Source organism: Amia ocellicauda, chromosome 6 (genome assembly GCF_036373705.1).
Source record: "Amia ocellicauda isolate fAmiCal2 chromosome 6, fAmiCal2.hap1, whole genome shotgun sequence".
Classification (NCBI taxonomy): Eukaryota; Metazoa; Chordata; class Actinopteri; order Amiiformes; family Amiidae; genus Amia; species Amia ocellicauda.
In genome coordinates this window covers 48,040,274-48,060,995 of record NC_089855.1, presented here as the reverse complement: position 1 = coordinate 48,060,995, position 20,722 = coordinate 48,040,274, and the positions used below count along the sequence as shown (strand labels likewise).

The window sequence follows — 20,722 nt, the reverse complement described above, 5'->3', positions numbered from 1 at the left end:
GTACAGTATGTATATCAAATTGTGCATTAAAACAATAAGGGTGTTCTTAGACTTCATATTGTAACACTTTTTGGGGTTTTTCGGGTCCCTGGCGAGATGGGGGATTGAACCCCATTCTTACCGCATCACTAAAGACCCAGGTCTCTTAGCGAGGCTCGTGATCGTTACAATATGAATAATGTAAATTATTCTTATTCACTTCTATTACATGCTTTGCAAGTAACCTTTTTGCTGATAAGTTGATTAGAGGAAAATAGTGTTAGGAGGCTTTCACACTGGGCTCGTTTGCTGCGCTCCAAGCCTGGGGGCAATTGTTCCCGGCACCCCCCGCAGGGTCGGTCTGGTTTCACAATAGGGCTGTGCGATATGACGATATATATCGTATGACGATAGAAAAACGTCTATCGTTCCATATTATGCTCTATCGTTTATATTGTGGTTTCGCAAATGCCACTCTTTACGGCAATATTTTTCGTCATTAGGATGCGGCAAGAAATGTGCATCAGAAACACAGACAGACATGGAGGAGAGAGAACTGACACAAAATAACCAACACAACCAAGAGATATTTTAATGCTCAAGCGCACGCGTTCTGCCCCGCTCTTGTCGCCGGGCTGAACGTCTGCATTCTTGTGAGTTTTCTCTAACTGCTCCTGTATGTTTTCTTCTCTCCATATTTGAATGGGGCACCTCACCTCTTCTGTGTCCCACAATGCTCCCCTGCCACTCATGGTTCTCATGTGTTGAGGAAACAATGATATCGTCAGTGTCACGCATGCGCAGGTTACCTCACTTCCTGAACAAGGGCACACCCGAGTACGTGTTGCTTTCACATACCCGCGAACCGTGCCACAGTTTGGGAGCACCTCCACCAGGTAGTCTTGGGTTCGGTACTCCAGTGCACACCCGGGTTCGCAGTAGCTATTTTTCATGCGAACCATGCCCCGTTCCAAAAGCACCCTTAGTCAACTCCGGCAGACAAAAAATTGACACACCACCACATTTGACCTCTCAACAGGGAGCAACCTTTTTCAGTCTGCTAACTGGTACTACAACCTAATGAAAATAAACATTCTTCATCAGTCAATATCAAATCTTAATGGTTATGGCTGACGGAGTTAACACCTTATGGTTGTGGCCATGATGAAATTATATTTTGTTGAAATGATCAAAGACCGTCTGCAGTTATTCGTCACTCAAAGGCAACAGGAAGTGTGAATGGGGTCCCAAGAACAAAGCAGCCTATGAATGTTCCTGATGTATAACCTTTTTGTTTAACTGACAGAGTTGAGACAAACCCTTTACACTTTTTGTTGGAGGCCTTGCTTGAGCATCAATTAGATTGTCACATTATTATGGCCATGTATTTAACAAGCCTAACTTTCAGTAATTATGAGGTTGAGAAATTAAATTTAAACCCTTTTTTGAAATACCTTGATTTGAGGTCTGTTGTGTTGTACAGGGGATTTCTTTAATTATTACAATTTCCATAATAACCTGATCAGTTGTAAGCATACATGTATGCATGTCACTTAGAAATTGGAAAATGTGGTCAAGTATTTAATTTAATTTTTACTTTAAGTAACATATGGTGTGGCTGGACGAGTTGTGTCCCAATTTTTTAAAATATAAGTATAATTTGATTTGATTTGATGAGATTTGATTGTGGGCACCCACACCTCGCTGCAAAACATTTTAGTGGTGCCCATCTTTATGGTGGAGAGAAAATGTGTAGGTAAAACAAAAAGACACACAAACATGTATTGCACATTAACATACACTGTGCATGTTGAAGAAATAGATTTAGTAATAAATACAAATGTAAATAGTTGGATTTTACAAAACAGAAGATTGCAGTTATTTTTCCGCTGACATTCTCATCATAAACTCCTTAGCAAAATATACACTTACATACATCATATTTACATTAAATATTACATGAAGGTGTTTTGACCTCACTGGAGACACTATGCTCGAGTCTCAGATGAAATGCCCTTCTTCCTCTCGGCTTTACGTGGTCTTAGTTTATTGCACTGGATATGAACTTCTGTTTACCTGCAGACACGCAGAGGGCAAAGGAGTGTCTAGTGCTGCGCCTTGTTGTTTAATACTTAGTTATAATGATCTTACCCGAGTGGGTTCTCATGTCACTGATGGAACTACAAAGCCTTGAATAGAAGTGTTTATAAAGTTAGGCTTACAACACGAGGTACAGTAGAGATCAACCGATACTGTTTTTTTGGGTCCGATAACGATACCGGTAATTGAGAAGCAAAATTGTACGATAACCGAAATGTACTTACTTTGTTAGCAGTTTGCTTGCATGGATTCCTCAAATTTGGCTCTCATAGAGAAATTGTGACAACTATGCACTGGAGGCAGGATTTTTACATTTGAACAATACATTTTAGGTTAATATTAATTTTGATAAAAAACAAACACAAACACAATTAAAAATAAATGAGTAAATGGGAGTATAAACTTAAAATATAAAAATATGCATGTTCTTTACATTAGAGCAAATAATAAGATAGTGTTATGTGCTGGCTGGCCTAGCTTAGGCTATATAGGCATTTTAGACGGGTCAGGTTCTCTCAGGTTTGCAAGTCCTGCTCAGTGCTCAATACTTCAGATCCAGCAGGGGCAGGTTATAGTGCAGGAAGCAGCGGCTCTGCATTTTCTCCCAAGAGGAGCTCCGTTGTTGTTGTTGTTGTTGTTGTTTTTAAATGTATTTAAATATGCCCTGAAAAGCATAACGTATTTACTGCATATGTTATAAGTATTGCAATACAAAGCATAGCCAAAACACGATGTAGGATTTGCAGTAGTTTTATAAATATCTTGTATAGTTTCACTTTTATACAACAGTGTCTGAGAAGTGCGTGCTTTCTCATTTTCTTTAGATTTGTTAACTGTGATCTGAGCTTGCTTGTCATTTGGAGACACATTATATCCAATCAACATCTTCAGGAAACATTATTGTAATTGCTTTATTTTAGTTACTATTATTAATTTTGACAAGCGATTAAATGTACTTTTCAGCAAAAAAAAAAAAAAAACTTATCAGCCCCGATTATAAAACCTGTAGTACAGTTTTTTGTATTACCATCAGGGGGAGCTGTTTTAATTTAGCGCCCCTAAGGAAGATATTGCTGTTTGAGTTCATAGGTGTAGGTTTATGGGGGGACAGGTGGGGGACATCCACGTTAATATTGAGAGAATGTTTAATTGTTCCCCATATAATGTATACTCGGCTCCATAGGCATAGGGGACTTGCCCCCCGATACTGATAGTGTCCCCCACAATATTGATAGCTTCCCCCCAATTCTGAAATGAAACCTATGCCCCTGTGTGGTTTGTGTGTGTGTGAACGTGTGTGTGTCAGTCAGACAGCCTGTGCCCATAGTTGTAGGGCTCTTCAGCGATGGCTGCAGTCTGTGGCCTGGGGATGGAGAAGTCTGTGTCAGGGTCGATCTCCTGAAACACAAACACACAACAGCCCTTAACAAAATGATACAACACAACAAACACACACACAACAGCCCTTTACAACACACTGTCACACTACACAACTGAGACACAATGCACTCACACACACATAACAGTTATTAACTACACAGGAGAGGATGGCAATCACACACACACACACACAGTCACAAGCATTAAGTACATCCACCCACAGACATGGACAGAGAGAGATAGAGATTTGAAAGGGAGAGGGAGGGAGGGAAGGGGAGAGAGGTTGGTGTTGCAGATGAGAAAGAAAGGAGGAATTTTGAAAGAGTGGGTGAGTGAACTGGGCGCAGCTTCCTCCTGTCCTGTCTTGTCTCCAGAAGGAGGGAGAGACTTGAAGAGAGAAAGAGAGTTACTGCCAGAGTGGGAGAGAGAGAGAGAGAGAGAGAGAGAGAGAGAGAAGGACAGAGACGTGGAGAGAGCAAGTGTTTTGGGGTGTCAGAGTGTGAGTGTGTCTTCATGTGTGAGACTCACAGTGTCATCAGTGTCACTTAAATACTGATTCTTTTGATCCAGATCAGAACTGGCAGTGTGAAGGTGTGTAATGTGAGCATCGCAAATACCCCATGATTTAACCTCCACTTTGGGCAACAAAGAAAACAACAAATCTTTTTCGAGAAGACAACTTATTTCTCAAGTATTTGGCAAAACCTCATACATATCTTTTCTTTCCTTCTCTATATAAGGAATAAATGAGACACAAAGTTCCAGGCAAACAAATGCGTATATTAATATGTCTTTGTCTGAAATGTTTAAATGCCATCTAACCAACTTTCGTAGTTTAAAAAAGAAAAGCTTGTTAACAGTGCCTGAGAGTTCATTTCATTTAGAATAATTGTTTTAGACGATGTAAAGTTGTTCAATTACAAGTTTGTTGTATGTGTTTGTTTTATGGGGCTGCAATCCTCTTCCAGAGGGCAAATATGATACAAATGAGTTGAATAAATACACTGAGCAGGTGTATGTGAGCAGACTCTGAGGCTTGTGTCTGTATATGTGTCACACATATTCTCATCCAACTGGATTAAACTCCTCTAGTTTTCATTGTGTAACAAACATGCACTGCTGTCTGATTATAAATCTGCGCCACAATGCTGCTTCAGTTTTGGTGTTTTGCTTTTGCTCTTTTCTGCTTTCCTTGGATAATGGTGTTGGCAGTACCATAGAAATGACTTTCAGCGTGCGGCTGGATTTCCCCTTTGATCACGAGTATGTGGGATGCATGCGCTCAGATTAACATTTACAAAACACCTGTGCACCAGCAAGGTTGTTGTTATTGTTTGGTGTACTTCCGTCAAGGATCCTCTATCTGTCTCCTACACGCAGGACCTTTGTTGCTGCCTTTGGGGGAGGAGAAAACTCATTGTTCATGGGGGAGATTCTGGTGTGACCGCAGCGAGATGGTGACGTGTCCGGCTCTATTGTAATGAGGAGGTCACGACACCGAATGTTGATTGGCATCTTGCTGGCAGTCGGACCAGAGCTGCTTTAGGTCCGACCTGGCAGTGTTAACACAGTGAGAGCGTCTGTGAGTCAGAGTGTCAGTGCGTTGCTGGTGTCACTCACAGTCATGGTGTATCCGGACTCGTAGGGCGATTTCAGCGATTTCAGCTCTGGGTCCTTTCTGTTTCCTGTGGACAGACACACAGAGGTCAGGGGGCGGAGCACAGAGGTCGAGGGGGCATGGCAGTGGGGGTGTGTCCCCTCTCTCTCAGCCTTTCAGTGGTGTATTTGTCTCTGCACCTGCATCCTCTCCTCCTCTCCCCCACCCTCTCTACCTCTCCCTCTCCTCCTCCTCTCCCCAGCTATCTTCTTCTTCCTCTCCCCCACCTCTCCACCTCCTCCTCTCTTCCTCCTCACCCTCCTCTCTACCTCGTCCTCTCCTCCTCCTGCTCTTACCTCTCTTCTTCTTCTTCTTCTCCTCCACCGGCTCTTCCCCCGCTCCCTCGCTGCTGACGTAGCTGCTGTTCTCCCGGCCCGCCCTCTCACTTCCCAGGCCGGTCAGGGTGGTGGGGCTGGTCCATCCTCGGAAATCCGGAGGACCCCCCTTGCCCTTGGCCCCTCCAGCCTCGCCCCCCCCGAGACCGAGGAGGTGGAGGAACTGGGGCAGGGCGGCGCCCAGCAGGACACAGGCAGCGCAGGTCAGCAGCGCCACGCTCAGGACCGGGTCGTCCCAGCGGGGGCGGCGGCCCATCTCTGGGTTCCCACGGATCAGCAGGGTGATCCACACCACCCACACCCCAACGCACAGCACCAGCACCAGGCACAGCAGGCCCGATTGGACCCGCGCCCACACTGAGCCGGCGCTGGAGTCGTACCCGTAGCTGTGACGGTAGAACAGGCAGCCCACTCGGAGCAGAGACGCCCCCAGCGCAGTGGCCAGCAGCACAAGCACGTAGACCTGCAGCAGGATGAATTCGGCCTGGCTGTAGTAGCAGGGTAGGCCATCGCGCACCAGCACGAGGACCAGCCACTCCACCGCGATGACCACCTGTACCAGGGTGAGTGCCACCGCCAGCCCCAGGGCCCCCCAGGCCCCGCCCCGGCCACTGCAGCCCCTCGGTCCAGGCAGCCAGAGGGCCAGGGCCAGCAGGGACGAGAAGACCTGAGCGAAGAGCACACCGAAGAGGAAGACCCTGGTGGGGCAGGTGCGGGCGTCTGACTGGATGACGAAGGCAAAGACCAGAGCGAAGAGCCCGGCGCAGCCCAGGAGCAAGAACAGCAGCAGGGCCACCTCGCCCCCCGCGGGGCAACCCCTGCCACCCCAGTGACCCCAGCGCCCACTACCAGTCCGGCGCGCACACAGGCCGCACGCCACCCACCCCACCAGCCCCAGGGCCAGCCCTACTGCCAACAGGAAGCCCAGGGAGGCCAGTGCCTCCACAACCACGCCCCAGACCGCATCCAGGTCGCACAGGTATGAGTAGACGGGGGCCAGGCCTTCCCCACAGCCGCGGGCACGGGTGGCGTTGGTTGGCATTCCGTTGGCAAGGCGTTGGGTTGAGGCGGTGTTGGTCGAGGTCATGTTGGCGGTGGGTGGCGTTGGGTTGGCGTTGTTTTTTGATGTGATGGCGTCTGTGGTGTTTGCAGGAGCGGATTCCAGGCTGGTGCTGTTTGGGGGGCTGGGTATTGCTGGGCTGTAGAGGGGCAGGGAGAGGAGGAGGAGGAGGAGGAGTGGGAGAAGGAGGGAGGAGGAGGAGCGGGCCATGCCTCTCTTCTCTTGCGTGGTTTTCTGGTCCTGTCCTGCTGTCTGTCTCCCACGGGGCGCAGCTCTGAAACACAGGCAGGGAGCTCCAGCCATTAGCCAGCCATGAGCCACCCTCTCCCCTCGCCCAACAACAGCTGCCAATGGGCCAATTACCCTAACGAGCTCATTACGAGATGAACAGGCGGGGCTCACCTGGATTTGCTGACTGTGCTGGCAGCTACTGGCGTGTGAGTGCGAGTACCACTCTAGTAAGTTCTGTCAGCAGTAGTAGTAGTAGAGTAGCAGCAGCAGGAGTAGCAGCAGGAGCAGAAGCAGCAGCACTATCAGTACTACTACCAGGAGTAGCATTCGTGACAGTGACAGTAAGTAGCAGTAGTAGAAATAACAGTCACAGCAGTACTAGCAGTAGCAGTAATTACAAAAGTTGTAGCAGTAGTAACTACAAACGTAGTAGCAGTAGTAGCACTAGTAACTACAAACGTAGCAGTAGTAGTAGCAGTAGTAACAGCAGTAGTTTTATTAGTAAAAGTAGTAACCGAGGTATTGTAAGCAGTACCAAGAGTTGCTACTACCAGCTGTAGTACCAGCGGCAGTGAAAGGAGCAGCAGAATAACAGCACAGTACCTGGGGTTATTACTATTCACAATACAGGCAATTACAGGAGTGATATTAGTAGTAGCAACTGTAGTAGTATCTGCAGTAGTAGGAGCTGTAGTAGCAGCGAGTAGTATTAATAGTACCACCTGTAGTATTTACAGTATCAGCAATAGTATTAATAGTAGTACCTGTAGTAGCAGGAGAAATACCTGTAGAAGCAGTAGTAGATTCTGGAGCAGCAGTAGTAGTACTTGTAGTGTTTATAGTAGCAGCAGCAGTAGCAGCGTGCTGTGCTGTAGTGTGCTGTGCTGTGTGCTGTGTGCTGTGCTGTGTGCTGTGCTGTGTTGTGTGTGCTGTGCTGTGTGCTGTGTGCTGTGCTGTAGTTTGCTGTGCTGTGTGCTGTGTGCTGTGCTGTATTGTGCTGTGCTGTGCTGTGCTGTGTGCTGTGCTGTGCTGTAGTTTGCTGTGCTGTGTGCTGTGCTGTAGTTTGCTGTAGTGTGCTGTGCTGTAGTGTGCTGTGCTTTGTGTGCTGTGCTGTGCTGTGCTGTGCTGTGCTGTGCTGTGCTGTGTGCTGTGCTGTAGTTTGCTGTGCTGTGTGCTGTGTGCTGTGCTGTATTGTGCTGTGCTGTGCTGTGCTGTGTGCTGTGCTGTGCTGTAGTTTGCTGTGCTGTGTGCTGTGCTGTAGTTTGCTGTAGTGTGCTGTGCTGTAGTGTGCTGTGCTTTGTGTGCTGTGCTGTGCTGTGCTGTGCTGTGCTGTGCTGTGCTGTGTGCTGTGCTGTGCTGTGTGTGCTTTGCTGTAGTGTGTTGTGCTGTAGTGTGCTGTGCTGTGTGAGCTCCGGCTTTCCAGCTATCTTCCCAGAGAGGAGTCTGTCTGGATTATTCTGTCCATTGCTTCCACTCCCTCCCTCTCTCTTGTCTCTCTGTTTCCCAGGGTGCTGTGCTCCTGGCTAAGCCAGCGGCTGGTCCTGCTGGTCTGATGCTCCGAGAGACAAGTCTGTCTGGAACAGTCTGTCTCTGTGCGTCTGTCTTTCCCTTCTCCAGCTCTCCCTCTTTGTCTGTCTCTCTCTCCCTGTGTTCCCGTCTGAGTGTCTCTCAGTGCCTCTCTCCCTCCCATTCCCTTCCTCTCCCTCTCCCTCTCCCTCTCTCTGTTTGTCTCCAGGCGCCTCTCTCAGTCCAGTCCTGACTTGTCTCTCTCTCTCTTTCCCTCATGCACCCCTCCCCTCCTCTCCTGCTCTCTCAGAGAGGATCAGAGGACAGGTGTGGCCCGATACACCTGGAGGGCATAGGGGCGCTCACACACCTACACATTTACTACAAAACAAACACACAAACACACTACACAGTTACACACACACACACGCATACTCACAGAGCCAAAACTTACTGCACAACTACACACACACTGCTCATACAACACTACACACTCACTGACACAAACTACACTGCATACCACACTGCATACACAACACAAAGCTCTCAGTATTCACAATCTACAGTACAGCACAGGTACACACAATACAGTACAGACACACAGTAGGCATAGACACACAGTACAGTACAGACTCTGATTCATTCCTAGTGGCAACAGTAACTAGTGTAACACAGTTCAAAAACACTGTCTTGTTATAGACTGTGAGGTTTGGCAACACAGCAAGCAGTGATGTCAGCCTGTCTGAATGTGTGAGGGTGTGTGTGAGAGTATATGTACGTGTTTGTTCGTGTGCATGTGTAAGCGAGCGTGGAAGTGCATGTGTATGTGTATGTATGTTTGTGAGTCTGTTCATGTGAGAGTGTGTGTGTGTTTGTGAGTGAGTGAGTGAGTGTGTGTCACACTGTCCTCAGATTGAAATATGGGGGTAATATGGTAATATGTGTGTGAGAGATTGTGTGTGTGAGAGAGAGAGAGAGAATGTACTTATTCCTGCAGTTCACATAAAGAAATGAGAGACACACACAGAGCTGGTCTTATAAAATAGAAGCGTGTTTATTCATTATTTTGGCTGGTGGGGGGGGAGGGGTGGACAACGGGGTGGACCGGGTCTCTGGCCACACAGCGACTGTCTGACCAAGCGTCCGACAGTCCGGCACATCTCTGTCTACAAGGCTCTCCTGGCCAACCGCAGCGGCGGCCATCCCCAGGACGCAGCTGAAGGGGTTTGGTGAGCCGATGCCAGTGAACCCTGTGGCCCTCCAGTGCAGTGTGTGGGCAGAGCAGGGCAGGGCTGTGTGTGTGTGGAGAGCATGGGAGACAGGCAGAGGGCGAGAGAGAGCGGAGGGGGCTGAAGTGCTGGCTGTGCTGGTTGTGATTGGCTAGAATACTCAATAGAAAACTCCTCAACTGATTCATTTATTATTTAAAAGCTTTTGGGTGGGTTTTCTCAATCATTGATTGATGTCAAATTTAGTTTTTGCAGTCTGTTGGAAATTAGCACACCAAGGTAGACGTAGAGGTAGAGGGGGAAGGGGAAATTGTTTTAATTGGTTAACAAGATAGATTAATTGGATAATTGGTTAACTGGGCGGAAAATCTGAACAGCACAGCACGAGATTCACCGCAGGGATGTCCCACTGTTCAACTCTCTATCTCTTTCTGTCTCCCTCTGTCTCTCTTTATCCCTGTCTGTCTCTCTTTCTCTCTTTGTTCGTCTGAGAGAGAGACAGAGAGAGTTAAAACGTAGGACCCCCCCGGAAACCTCCCCCCTCTGCGACGAAAACAGAAAAAGACTGAAAATAAATGACAGTGAGTCAGGCATACAGACACTCGATAAAATAAAATAAATATATATTCCCATTGTTTTATATTATATATTGATATATGTTTTTTGTTGTAGCTCCCCACATATGTCTAGCACTTTCATTGGCATGGAGGAGAGGAGGTGAAAGGTCAGAGGTCAGAGGCTGGTTCTCTTCTGTCTGGAAACCAGCAGAGAATGAAGAACAGGTTTTTCATTTGGGAGGAAGGGATGGATGAAAGGGAGAAGAGAGCAAGAAAAAGACTCAATGGCTATCTTCTCAAATCTCAGTAAGGGGCTCTCTCTCTCAGTGAGTGTGTAGGTGTGTACTGACCCTCTCTCTCCCTCTCTCCTCGCTCTGTTTTTGAAGCTGCACGTCTGTGGATGCAGCAGTGCACAGCACACACACAGAGCCAGGAGGCAGGAAAGCCTGTGCTAGAACACAGGAAGGTATGTGGGGGGGCTCGTGCTCTAGAACCCCCTGTGGCTGTTCTCCCAGTCTGGGCTGTCCCCCCCGCACCTCCCTGCGAGCCCCCTCTCCCACGGCCAGTGTGGGACCGTCCTTCCCCAGTGAATAGCCTCAATTCAATCAACAAGTTATGTCGCTAATTGCAATTGCTGCTCATTCAGGTTTTTCTGCTTTGTCCCCTCCCCACATACACACCAGCACAGTCCTGTGAGGGGGGGTGTATTCTGCTCTTTCCCTCTTTTTGCATTCTCTATCTTTGTGTCGTTTTGCTCATTCTCCCTTCTTCCCGTGGGCAGGGCGGGCTGAGGGGCAGAGAGGACGGAAGACCAGGAAGGGGGGATGAGGAAGAGGAGGAGAAGAGGGAGGGGATTTTAAGGAGGGCAGTGGGGGGGGCAGACTCTGATTGCTCCCCCTCCACACACACACAATTTTGTTTCGGGGAGGGGAGGGGAGGCGGAGGAGGAGCAGGGGGTTATCCAATTGAACACACAAGCCTTTATTTTGCAAGACCACTAGAGGCTCTATGTTGATAAATACAGGGTGATGCCATGGTTACATATTGGGTTTCATTAGCACTAATAGTGAGTAATAAACTGCCATAATATGAGCGATTACAATACATATGTGATTAAATATGTGTGTGTTTCTTGGGGGTGGGGGGTGCAGGGATGCAGTCAGAGATGGAGAGAGGGGTGGGGGACCCAAGCGACTTCCTGTTGTCAGCCCTAGGTGAGCGACATCAAGAGATGGGGAAAAAGGGAGTGAGAGAAGGAGGAGAAGGAAGGAGCCCATGAGAGAGAGATGGAGGAGGAGGGAGAGGCAGGGATCCAAGGAGGGAGGGCCCTCTGTGTGGCCGGCTTAGACGATGCCGAACTGAGCCAGCTCGTGCAGCTCCAGGTGGCTGAACGCCTCCCAGGGGCAGATCACAGTGATGTCTGAGAGAGAGAGAGAGAGAGAGAGAGAGAGAGAGAGAGAGAGAGAGAGAGAGAGGGGGAGAGGGAGAGCAGGTTAAGTATTTGTTACTTCATCTCTTCTCTTAGTATCTTTATACCTCAGGATGAATGAAGCACATGTAAGCAATGACAGCACTGTATGACACTGCACAGTACTGCGCTTCACAGTGCTGGGTTACACTCCAGTGTTGCCTATAGAGTGTGTATGTGTGTTGCGCATAGTGTGTGTGCTTGCAAGTTGTGTGGCAGTGCTGTGTAGTATGCGAGTTGTGTTGTGTTGTGTGGAGTAGGTGTTGTGTAGTGTGAGTTGTGTTGTGTTGTTGGGGGAGGCTTCTGTCCTTACCTGTGCCAAGACCCTCCATTCCTGGAATGTCATCCCCAAATCTGAGAGAGAGAGAGGGGGAGAGAGGTTTTACAGGCTGACTTGAAACACTTTTAAAACAGCGTTTGGGTCCGTCTGTCTGTCTCACGTGCCTCCCTGTGAATGTCTCTCTCTCTCATTGTGTCTCAGTACCGATCAGTCTGTCTTTCTCTCTGTGTGTGTCTCTGTGTCTGTCTGTCTGTCTGTCTGTGTGTATCTGTCTCTCTCTGTGTCTGTCTGTCTCTCTCTCTCTGTGTCCCTGTCTCTCTCTGTGTCTGTCTGGTCCTCACCCCTTGATGCCCTTCTTGGGGGGCTTGCTCTTGAACTGCCTGGTCTGCCTTTGTTTGAATTTTGGGGGGCCCTTCTTGGGGGTGGCCCCAGCTTCAATGGGGGCAGGGGCAGACAGGGCGCTGCCTGCTGGGGGCTGGGCGTTCATCTTCACTGAGAGGGGGTCACCGAGTCACTGCGGGATGGAGAGAGGGCGGTGTTAATACAGCCTGTCACATACTGAACACTAGCACTGTAGTGAGAGAGAGAGAGAGAGAGAGAGAGAGACAGACACAGAGAGAGATAGGTCTCTCTATACACAGAGCCTCTGATCCCAGAATATCCCCCCCACACACACACATAAGAACATAAGAAAGAGTCCAATCATGCTCGTTTGGTGTCCAAGGATCCTCTCCAGTCTATTTTTGAATGTTCCCAAATTTTCAGTTTCAGCCACATCGCTGGGGAGTTTGTTCCAGATTGTGACGCCTCTCTGTGTGAAGAAGTGTCTCCTGTTTTCCATTTTGAATGCCTTGAAGCCCAATTTCCATTTGTGTCCCCGGGTGCGTGTGTCCCTGCTGATCTGGAAAAGCTCCTCTGGTTTGATGTGGTCGATGCCCTTCATGATTTTGAAGACTTGGATCAAGTCCCCACGTAGTCTCCTCTGTTCCAGGGTGAAAAGGTTCAGTTCCTCAGTCGCTCAGTAGGACATTCCCTTCAGACCTGGAATAAGTCTGGTTGCTCTCCTCTGAACTGCCTCTAGAGCAGCGATATCTTTCTTGAAGTGTGGAGCCCAGAACTGTCCACAGTATCCAGATGAGCTCTAACTAGTGCATTGTACAGTCTGAACATCACTGCCCTTGTTCTCAATTCTACACTTTTGACAATATACCCTAACACCCTGTTTGCCTTTTTTTATTGCTTCCCCACATTGTTTGGATGGAGAAAGTGAGGAGTCCACGTAGACTCCTAGGTCTTTCTCATGTGTTACTTCATCTAGTTCTATTCCTCCCATAGTGTAATTATAGTGGACATTTTTGTTACCTGCGTGTATTACCTTGCACTTGTCCACATTGAATTTCATCTGCCAGGTGTCGCCCACAGCTGAATATTATCTAAGTCCCTTTGAATAGCCTGTGCTGCCGAGATTGTATCTGCTGAGCCACCTATTTTAGTATCAAGCTAGTATCAAACTCACACACTCACACACAGACTCACATGTTCAATCTGCTCTCGTGGAAAAAACACTAATCTAATCATCACAGACTCACAAAAAGAGCACGATTTGCATGGCAACTGGATAATCCAGCCTCACGGAATTTACACACAAAACAATACATATTCTAAAATGAAACATACAGAAATAAATACGTTTAAATACAGAAATAAACAAGATACCTAAGGACATTATCTAGGCAATTTTTGACATTTTTTGACATTTTGACAGGATGGTAAGAATCTTAGGGGGGGGTCTGTCTGTCCGTCTGTGTGTGTCTGTGTGTGTGTGTGTGTGTGTGTGAGTGTGTGTGTGTGTGTGTGTTTCTGTTTCTGTGTGTGTCTGTGTGTCTGTGTGTGTCTTTGTGTTTCTGTGTCTCTGTCTCTCTGTCTCTCTCTCCCAAAGCGTTGCCAAAGCGTACAGAGGTGATACATATAATAATTCATGTTAAATTTTAAAAATAAAGACTAAGAATGATACATAATTAATTACAAACTGAATTAATAAATAACAAATAACATATATTCAGCAATACTATAAATACATATGTAATAAAATAATAGCACTCTCTCTCTCTGTCTCTCTCGCTCCAGTGTATTGATTTAAAATATAGTGTGTTATAGTACAGTACAGTGCAATAAAATACAGTGCAGTACATTACAGTATAATAAAGTTTTGGTGCAGAGCAGTACAATATAGTACAGTATAATCGAGTGTGGTGCAGTGCAGTATAATACAGTGCAGTTCATTGCAGTATAATATAGTGTGGTGCAGCGCAGTATAATACAGTGTGGTGCAGCGCAGTATAATACAGTGTGGTGCAGCGCAGTATAATACAGTGCAGTTCATTGCAGTATAATATAGTGTGGTGCAGCGCAGTATAATACAGTGTGGTGCAGTGCAGTGCAGTATAATACAGTGTGGTGCAGCGCAGTATAATACAGTGTGGTGCAGTGCAGTACAATATAGTGCAGTATAATACAGTGTGGTGCAGTGCAGTACAATATAGTGCAGTATAATACAGTGTGGTGCAGTGCAGTACAATATAGTGCAGTATAATACAGCGTGGTGCAGCGCAGTATAATACAGTGTGGTGCAGTGCAGTACAATATAGTGCAGTATAATACAGTGTGGTGCAGTGCACTATACTACAGTAAAGTGCAGTGAAACACAGGGCATTACAGTAGTATCTCACTCCAGTAGTGCAATCCAGCCAGGTGCTACATTGATGCTGTTGTGTATTCCCAGTGACATAGTGCTGTAATCTCCCTCGCTCATCCCTCTCTTTTTTAACTTTCTTCCCCCTCCTCCTCCTCCCTGTCTCCACTAATCCCTCCATCCCTCCTTTTTTAGACTTTCTTTATTTCACTTCTAGTCCTTATCCCTTCTTATCCCTCCTCATCCTCCTCCTCCCTCTGTCCCACTAATCCCTTGTTCTCTCCCTCCATGACTCCTCGTTATCTAATCTGTGATTGCGGTGGCTCGTTAGGGGTAATTAACAGAGCTCTGGGGCAGTTGTGTAACAGAGTCAGATCAGGGGGCAGAAATAGCTGCCCTCCTGAACTGGCAAAGGGAGGGAGGGGGAACAAATGATGTGTGTATGAGGGTGCTTGTGTGTGTGTGTGTGTGTGTCTTTCTGTGTGCTGGTGTGTGTGTCTGTGTGTATCTGTGTGTCAGTTCCTCAGCTCCTGCAGCAAACTCCAAAAAGGCTCCATTCATGCATAATACTATACTGTAAATGGTACTAAAGTACATTCAACACTAAGTACAATGCAGAACAGTGCAGCACACAACAGCACAGCACTGCAGTACATTACTCTACACTGGTCCTTCAAATGCTTCTTGTATAAAAGGTAAGTCATCCTGGATGCAGGTATCTGCTAATAAATAAATAACAATTATAATAATACACTGCATACTGTACTCTATAGCAGTTACAGATCAATACAGGGTGTGACTCTGCCTCAGACTGGAGCCCAGCAAAGTAGAGTACAATAGAGCAGAGTACAATGGGTAGAGTAGAGTAGAAGAGTAGAGCAAAGTAGAACAAAGTATAGTAGAAGAGTAGAGTACAGTAGAACAGAGTAGAAGATTAGAGCAGAACAGTATAGTATAGTAGAAGAGTAGAGCAGAAGAGTAGAATACAGTATAGTAGTGTAGACTGTAAGCAAGTGCAACAGGATGGAGAACACCAGGACTTCTCCTCAGCGCCTCCCCCCCCGTTGTCCAGCCTGCAGTGGCCCCAGGGGGCCCACAGCAGTGTCTTCTCTGTGACGGAGTTGTACTGACCTGGCTGGGCTGGGCTGAGCTGTCCCGGCAAGGCTGTCTGCTCTTCGGGAAAAGCGAGGGAACAAAGTGACAAACGAGTGCGAATCAGCGCAGAACACGGGCGTCTCTCTCCTCTCTTCCTGTGAGCTCGGCCTTTTCTCTTCTCCTCCCTCTCCATCGCTCCCCTTCAAATACCCTCTCCTCTCCTAATCCCCCCCCCCTCCGGCCAATCACAGCCCTCCATCCTCAGGATCCTCAGGTAAACACCCCCCTCTCCTCTCCTCCGTCCCTCCCTCATCCCTTGTTCACAGCACAGGGCAGGATGGGAGAAGAGGGGGTGGGGGGTGTAAATAGAAACAGCAGGTTGCAGATGACGGGGCAGTGTGCTGTGGGGGGGCAGTGTTGTGATCTGCATGTGTGTTAGGGGCATGTGCCTCTCCAACAGCAATGAGAGTGTACTGCACTGTAGTGCACTGTACTGTAGTTTACTAGTGATGCTGACGATAAAAACTAGCGAGAGTGGGGGGGTGATGACAGTGAAAACGTGAGAGAGCGTACCACGGATGCCCTAGCACCACCTTGCGGACCCCTTGTGGGTTGCAGACCCCGGTTTGGGAACCTCTGCTATAGGGTATTGTACTGTAGAGTAGTTTACTATAGTGTAGTTTACCAGTAGTGTACTGTAGTGTATTGTAGTGTACTATAATATACCATAGTGTACAACAATATACTTTTATATTCTATAGTGTACTACAATATACTGTACTGTAATGTACTGTACTACGATACTACGTTGTGTTTTGTGGTGTAGCACCAGAGAAGCTGCAACAGAAACAGAGAGAGGGGAGATAGAAAGCGAGGTGGGGTGGAGAGGCGAAGAGAAATAAGGGATGGCGAGAGAGGTGAGGAGAGTTGAGGCCTGGATTGTCATCATTGCATAAGGTCAGCAAGTCTTAATGCCCTCATCCAATCCCCCCCGGTCCCTCATCGCTCCCTGCTGAGGTCTGTCTCCCAGCGTGTGGACAGCTTAGGGCTCCGTAAGACGATTTCACTGCTTATGGTGAGTGAGTGGACGTGTGTGTGTGAGTGGACACATGCATGTTACTGTCAGTAGGGGACTGAGCGTGGGAAAATGTCCCTGTGCCGGGTGTAGAGTGGATTAGAACCCAGCAGAACTGAGCAGAAGGGACTTGAGCAGAACAGGAGAGAACAGAGTAGAACAGAGTAGAATAGAGTGGAATACAATAGAGTAGGTCAGAATAGAGCACAGTATTATGCAATGCCACAGAATGAAAGGTCAGTTTCTACAGTACCCCTGACTGGACTGGAATGGACTTGGGGTGGACTGAGCAGATCTACTCAGATGTCCCCTCACTGACCTCAGCGTGCAGCACTGGAACAGAGTGGCAGAGACAGTACTGTACAGCATACATCACCATTCACACTGACTGTGTGTCTCCTTGTCCCCCTACCCAACACTGTGTCTCTGTCTATCTCCTTGCCCATCAGTACAACACTGTGTCTCTGTCTGTCTCCTTGTCCCACAGTCCACCACTGTGTCTATTTGTCTCTGTCTCTCTGTCTTCTTGTTCCCCAGTTCAACTCTGTGTCTATCCATCTGTCTCTCTGTCCAACACTGTCTGTCTGTCTCTTTGTCCCCTATCCAACACTGTGTCACTGTCTGTCCCCCATCCAGCACTGTGTCTCTCTGTCTGTCTGTCTCTCTGCTCCCCAGTCTGACACCCTGTCTCTCCACAACATTACAGTACAATCCAGTCAAGTCAGTGACTCTACAACAGTCCAGTCCAGAACAGTCCATGTGTTTGTGCGTGTGGGGTTGGGGGTGGAGGGCAGAAGTCTTGATCCTGGAGGCTTTTGGGCTTTGTTGGATCTTAATGAGCTGCAGTCTTAATGAGACGCTAATTGGATCAGTCTAAATAAGGGGCATGCAACTGCTGCCTGAGACACGCTGCACTGTATTTACAGAGAGAGCGGGGGGGTGAGCGTGGGCTGGGAGCATGTGCGCACTGTTGTGTAAGAGAAGCCGTGTGCTAATATCTCTCTCTGTGAGCAGGGTTGAGGGCGGTGCCGGGGCTCAGGAAGGGGTGCGAGAAACACAGGAAGGGTGTAGGAGCTGCTGCTCAAATAACACACAGACACTGCAAGCCCAACTGCACAGAAACGGTTCCTCTTTACACACAGCTAACAACACACAAATGCAACACACAGCTAATAACAACACGCATCTAATGACACATGAACACAACACATAGCTAATGACACACAATACACAGCTAATAACAACACACAACTAATGACAGACAAACACAACACACAGCTAATAACAACACACAGCTAATGACAGCCAAACACAACACACAGCTAATGACACACAAACAACACACAGCTAATGACACACAAACACAACACACAGTCATTAGCTGTGTGTTGTTATTTGCTGTGTGTTGTGTTTGTGTGTCATTATCAGTGTGTTGTTATTTGCTGTGTGTTGTCATTAGCTGTGTGTTGTTATTTGCTGTGTGTTGTTTGTGTGTCATTAGCTGTGTGTTGTTATTAGCTGTGTGTTGTGTTTGTGTCATTAGCTGTGTGTTGTCATTAGCTGTGTGTTGTTTGTGTGTCATTAGCTGTGTGTTGTTTGTGTGTCATTAGCTGTGTGTTGTTATTAGCTGTGTGTTGTGTTTGTGTGTCATTAGCTGTGTGTGTCATTAGCTGTGTGTTGTTATTAGCTGTGTGTTGTGTTTGTGTGTCATTAGCTGTGTGTTGTTATTAGCTGTGTGTTGCTTGTGTGTCATTAGCTGTGTGTTGTTATTAGCTGTGTGTTGTGTTTGTGTGTCATTAGCTGTGTGTTGTTATTAGCTGTGTGTTGTTTGTGTGTCATTAGCTGTGTGTTGTTATTAGCTGTGTGTTGTTTGTGTGCCATTAGCTGTGTGTTGTTATTAGCTGTGTGTTGTGTTTGTGTGTCATTAGCTGTGTGTTGTTATTAGCTGTGTGTTGTTTGTGTGTCATTAGCTGTGTGTTGTTTGTGTGTCATTAGCTGTGTGTTGTCATTAGCTGTGTGTTGTTATTAGCTGTGTGTTGTTATTAGCTGTGTGTTGTGTTTGTGTGTCATTAGCTGTGTGTTGTTATTAGCTGTGTGTTGTTTGTGTGTCATTAGCTGTGTGTTGTTATTAGCTGTGTGTTGTTTGTGTGTCATTAGCTGTGTGTTGTCATTAGCTGTGTGTTGTGTTTGTGTGTCATTAGCTGTGTGTTGTCATTAGCTGTGTGTTGTTTGTGTGTCATTAGCTGTGTGTTGTCATTAGCTGTGTGTTGTGTTTGTGTGTCATTAGCTGTGTGTTGTTATTAGCTGTGTGTTGTGTTTGTGTGTCATTAGCTGTGTGTTGTTATTAGCTGTGTGTTGTCATTAGCTGTGTGTTGTTATTAGCTGTGTGTTGTGTTTGTGTGTCATTAGCTGAGTGTTGTTATTAGCTGTGTGTTGTGTTTGTGTGTCATTAGCTGTGTGTTGTCATTAGCTGTGTGTTGTTATTAGCTGTGTGTTGTGTTTGTGTGTCATTAGCTGTGTGTTGTTATTAGCTGTGTGTTGTTTATGTGTAATTTGCTGAGAAGAAGAAAAACAAGGCTACATTAATTCTAAAGCAAGAGGGGAAGTTTAGGTTACAGGCAGACTATATAGTCTCCATTTATTTTGTGGGTTTGGATTGGGTACTGTAAGTTATCATTCTTTACCACCTTATAACAATGTGGTGTCCTCCCGCCATAGCATGTCTTACAGACAATAACAGGTTTCAATTAACTGAATTCAGCCACTGTATTTATTTTAATAACCCCATTCTTACTTAGAGGCAGGGGTTAAATTGGGATTTGTTATGTGGGGGGGCTCTGTGGTTTCAGGCTTTCGAGGGGTGCACATGTGTATGCAAAGCCTACAAAAATCTTATCAATTGACAAACTGTAAAATATAACAAGTTGAGAGAGCCCTCTGCTATGAACACTAAAATGCTGATCAAAATCTAGATGCTGGAAGTGTGCAAAGCTACATCTGATGACAATAAAATAAAGGAGAGAAAATAAATACAAAATATTAAGAGTAGAACAGTCTTTGTATTAGGAAAATGAAACTGGAATTGAGTTATATCCTACACCATTACAATACACGAGTTTTACAGTTAGTTCCATCAAAGGGAGCCCAACAAATTCCATACCTTAAAAATGTGCTCAACAAACCAGAATTAGCTTGTCTATTCAGTTTGGCACTTTTATATCAACAAATAAAATTTGATAAGGAAGGTTGGCATTTGTCCGTCAAAAAACAATTAAATCGTTTGAATACAGCTGTCACGTTTCCCTCGGGGAGCTCGGGAACAGGGGACCCATATCAAGCAACATTATACACGCAACCTGGACGCGGTGCCGGTGCTGCTCAGTCACAGATCTGTGCCGGCGGGTCTGATGGACACGGGGAGGAGCAGCTCTGACGTGTCGCTGCTGAAACCCGCCGTGTCCGCCGCTGATGGACGAGTTTCTATGTGATCACAAAGCTATGGCACTGGTCGTGTGCGCACTTTTATATTTTAGAGGCGAGGTTGACAATGTCCAATTTTAGCTGCTTATGTATAGAAATCAGCAAAACCCAATAGCTGTGTTTGTGTTGTTTTTGACAGTACAAAGTGCCGCTGTTGCCCAGTGCAGAGAGAGCAGGGAATCTGCGCGCAGTCAACTCACTGACTGACTCCCTAACAGCAGCTCTATACAGGACATCCCATATTAACACTCACATCCTATTGGATAATAACCAGGGCTGCGTCCCAAACCGCACACTCGCTCCCTCGTCCCTTCCCTTGCGGGGCGGCAGCCCGGTGTCCATAAGCGCCGTCTGTCCATCAGGGGCGAGTGAAGGAGCCCAATCAGCCGCCTGTCCTCCCATGTCCTTCAGCGCAGTGAACAGAAGAGCGCACTGATGCGCAACTGGGACAATACAGCAGCGGCGGTGCATATAAATATAATGTCAGCTAGACAGCTGTATCAAGGAAATTATAATACATAGATAGATAATTTACAATGATTATATAATCATGAATTAAATATACGAATAGAAAGTTAAACCAAAACATGTTTTGGAA

At 46.8% G+C, this 20,722-nt stretch overlaps 2 protein-coding genes across 4 annotated transcripts; both read right to left on the bottom strand.

Moving 5' to 3' along the window:
* Positions 1-1,763: 1,763 nt before the first annotated feature.
* On the bottom strand, positions 1,764-8,445 carry LOC136751636 (G-protein coupled receptor family C group 5 member B). Of its 3 annotated transcripts, none has more exons than XM_066707409.1 (4): positions 6,914-8,445; positions 5,413-6,785; positions 5,080-5,144; positions 1,764-3,477 (listed from the first exon to the last, which is right to left on the bottom strand). In XM_066707409.1, the coding sequence occupies exons 2-4, from the start codon at positions 6,719-6,721 to the stop codon at positions 3,382-3,384; spliced, it is 1,470 nt and encodes a 489-aa protein (XP_066563506.1). In that variant the 5' UTR covers positions 6,722-6,785; positions 6,914-8,445; the 3' UTR covers positions 1,764-3,381. The 3 variants fall into 3 exon arrangements, with proteins under 3 accessions (XP_066563506.1, XP_066563503.1, XP_066563505.1); XM_066707406.1 differs by having other exon boundaries at positions 7,507-8,165; XM_066707408.1 differs by lacking the exon at positions 6,914-8,445 and having other exon boundaries at positions 5,413-6,907.
* Positions 8,446-9,278: 833 nt separating this feature from the next.
* Positions 9,279-15,745, bottom strand: LOC136751647 (retinal cone rhodopsin-sensitive cGMP 3',5'-cyclic phosphodiesterase subunit gamma). The gene is made up of 4 exons (XM_066707423.1): positions 15,606-15,745; positions 12,124-12,296; positions 11,816-11,856; positions 9,279-11,454 (listed from the first exon to the last, which is right to left on the bottom strand). The coding sequence occupies exons 2-4, from the start codon at positions 12,267-12,269 to the stop codon at positions 11,378-11,380; spliced, it is 264 nt and encodes an 87-aa protein (XP_066563520.1). The 5' UTR covers positions 12,270-12,296; positions 15,606-15,745; the 3' UTR covers positions 9,279-11,377.
* Positions 15,746-20,722: the final 4,977 nt, after the last annotated feature.

Excerpts from the sequence above, each read along its gene's own strand:
- LOC136751636 (XM_066707408.1), bottom strand. The coding sequence starts at position 6,814 with ATGGCTGGAGCTCCCTGCCTGTGTTTCAGAGCTGCGCCCCGTGGGAGA. Across the intron at positions 5,145-5,412 it reads GAAGAAGAAGAAGAAGAGAG|GAAACAGAAAGGACCCAGAG; the intron begins GTAAGAGCAGGA and ends GTCTGTCCACAG. Across the intron at positions 3,478-5,079 it reads AGTCCGGATACACCATGACT|GAGATCGACCCTGACACAGA; the intron begins GTGAGTGACACC and ends TTTGTGTTTCAG.
- LOC136751647 (XM_066707423.1), bottom strand. The coding sequence starts at position 12,269 with ATGAACGCCCAGCCCCCAGCAGGCAGCGCCCTGTCTGCCCCTGCCCCC. Across the intron at positions 11,857-12,123 it reads CCCAAGAAGGGCATCAAGGG|ATTTGGGGATGACATTCCAG; the intron begins GTGAGGACCAGA and ends TCTCTCTCTCAG. Across the intron at positions 11,455-11,815 it reads AATGGAGGGTCTTGGCACAG|ACATCACTGTGATCTGCCCC; the intron begins GTAAGGACAGAA and ends TCTCTCTCTCAG.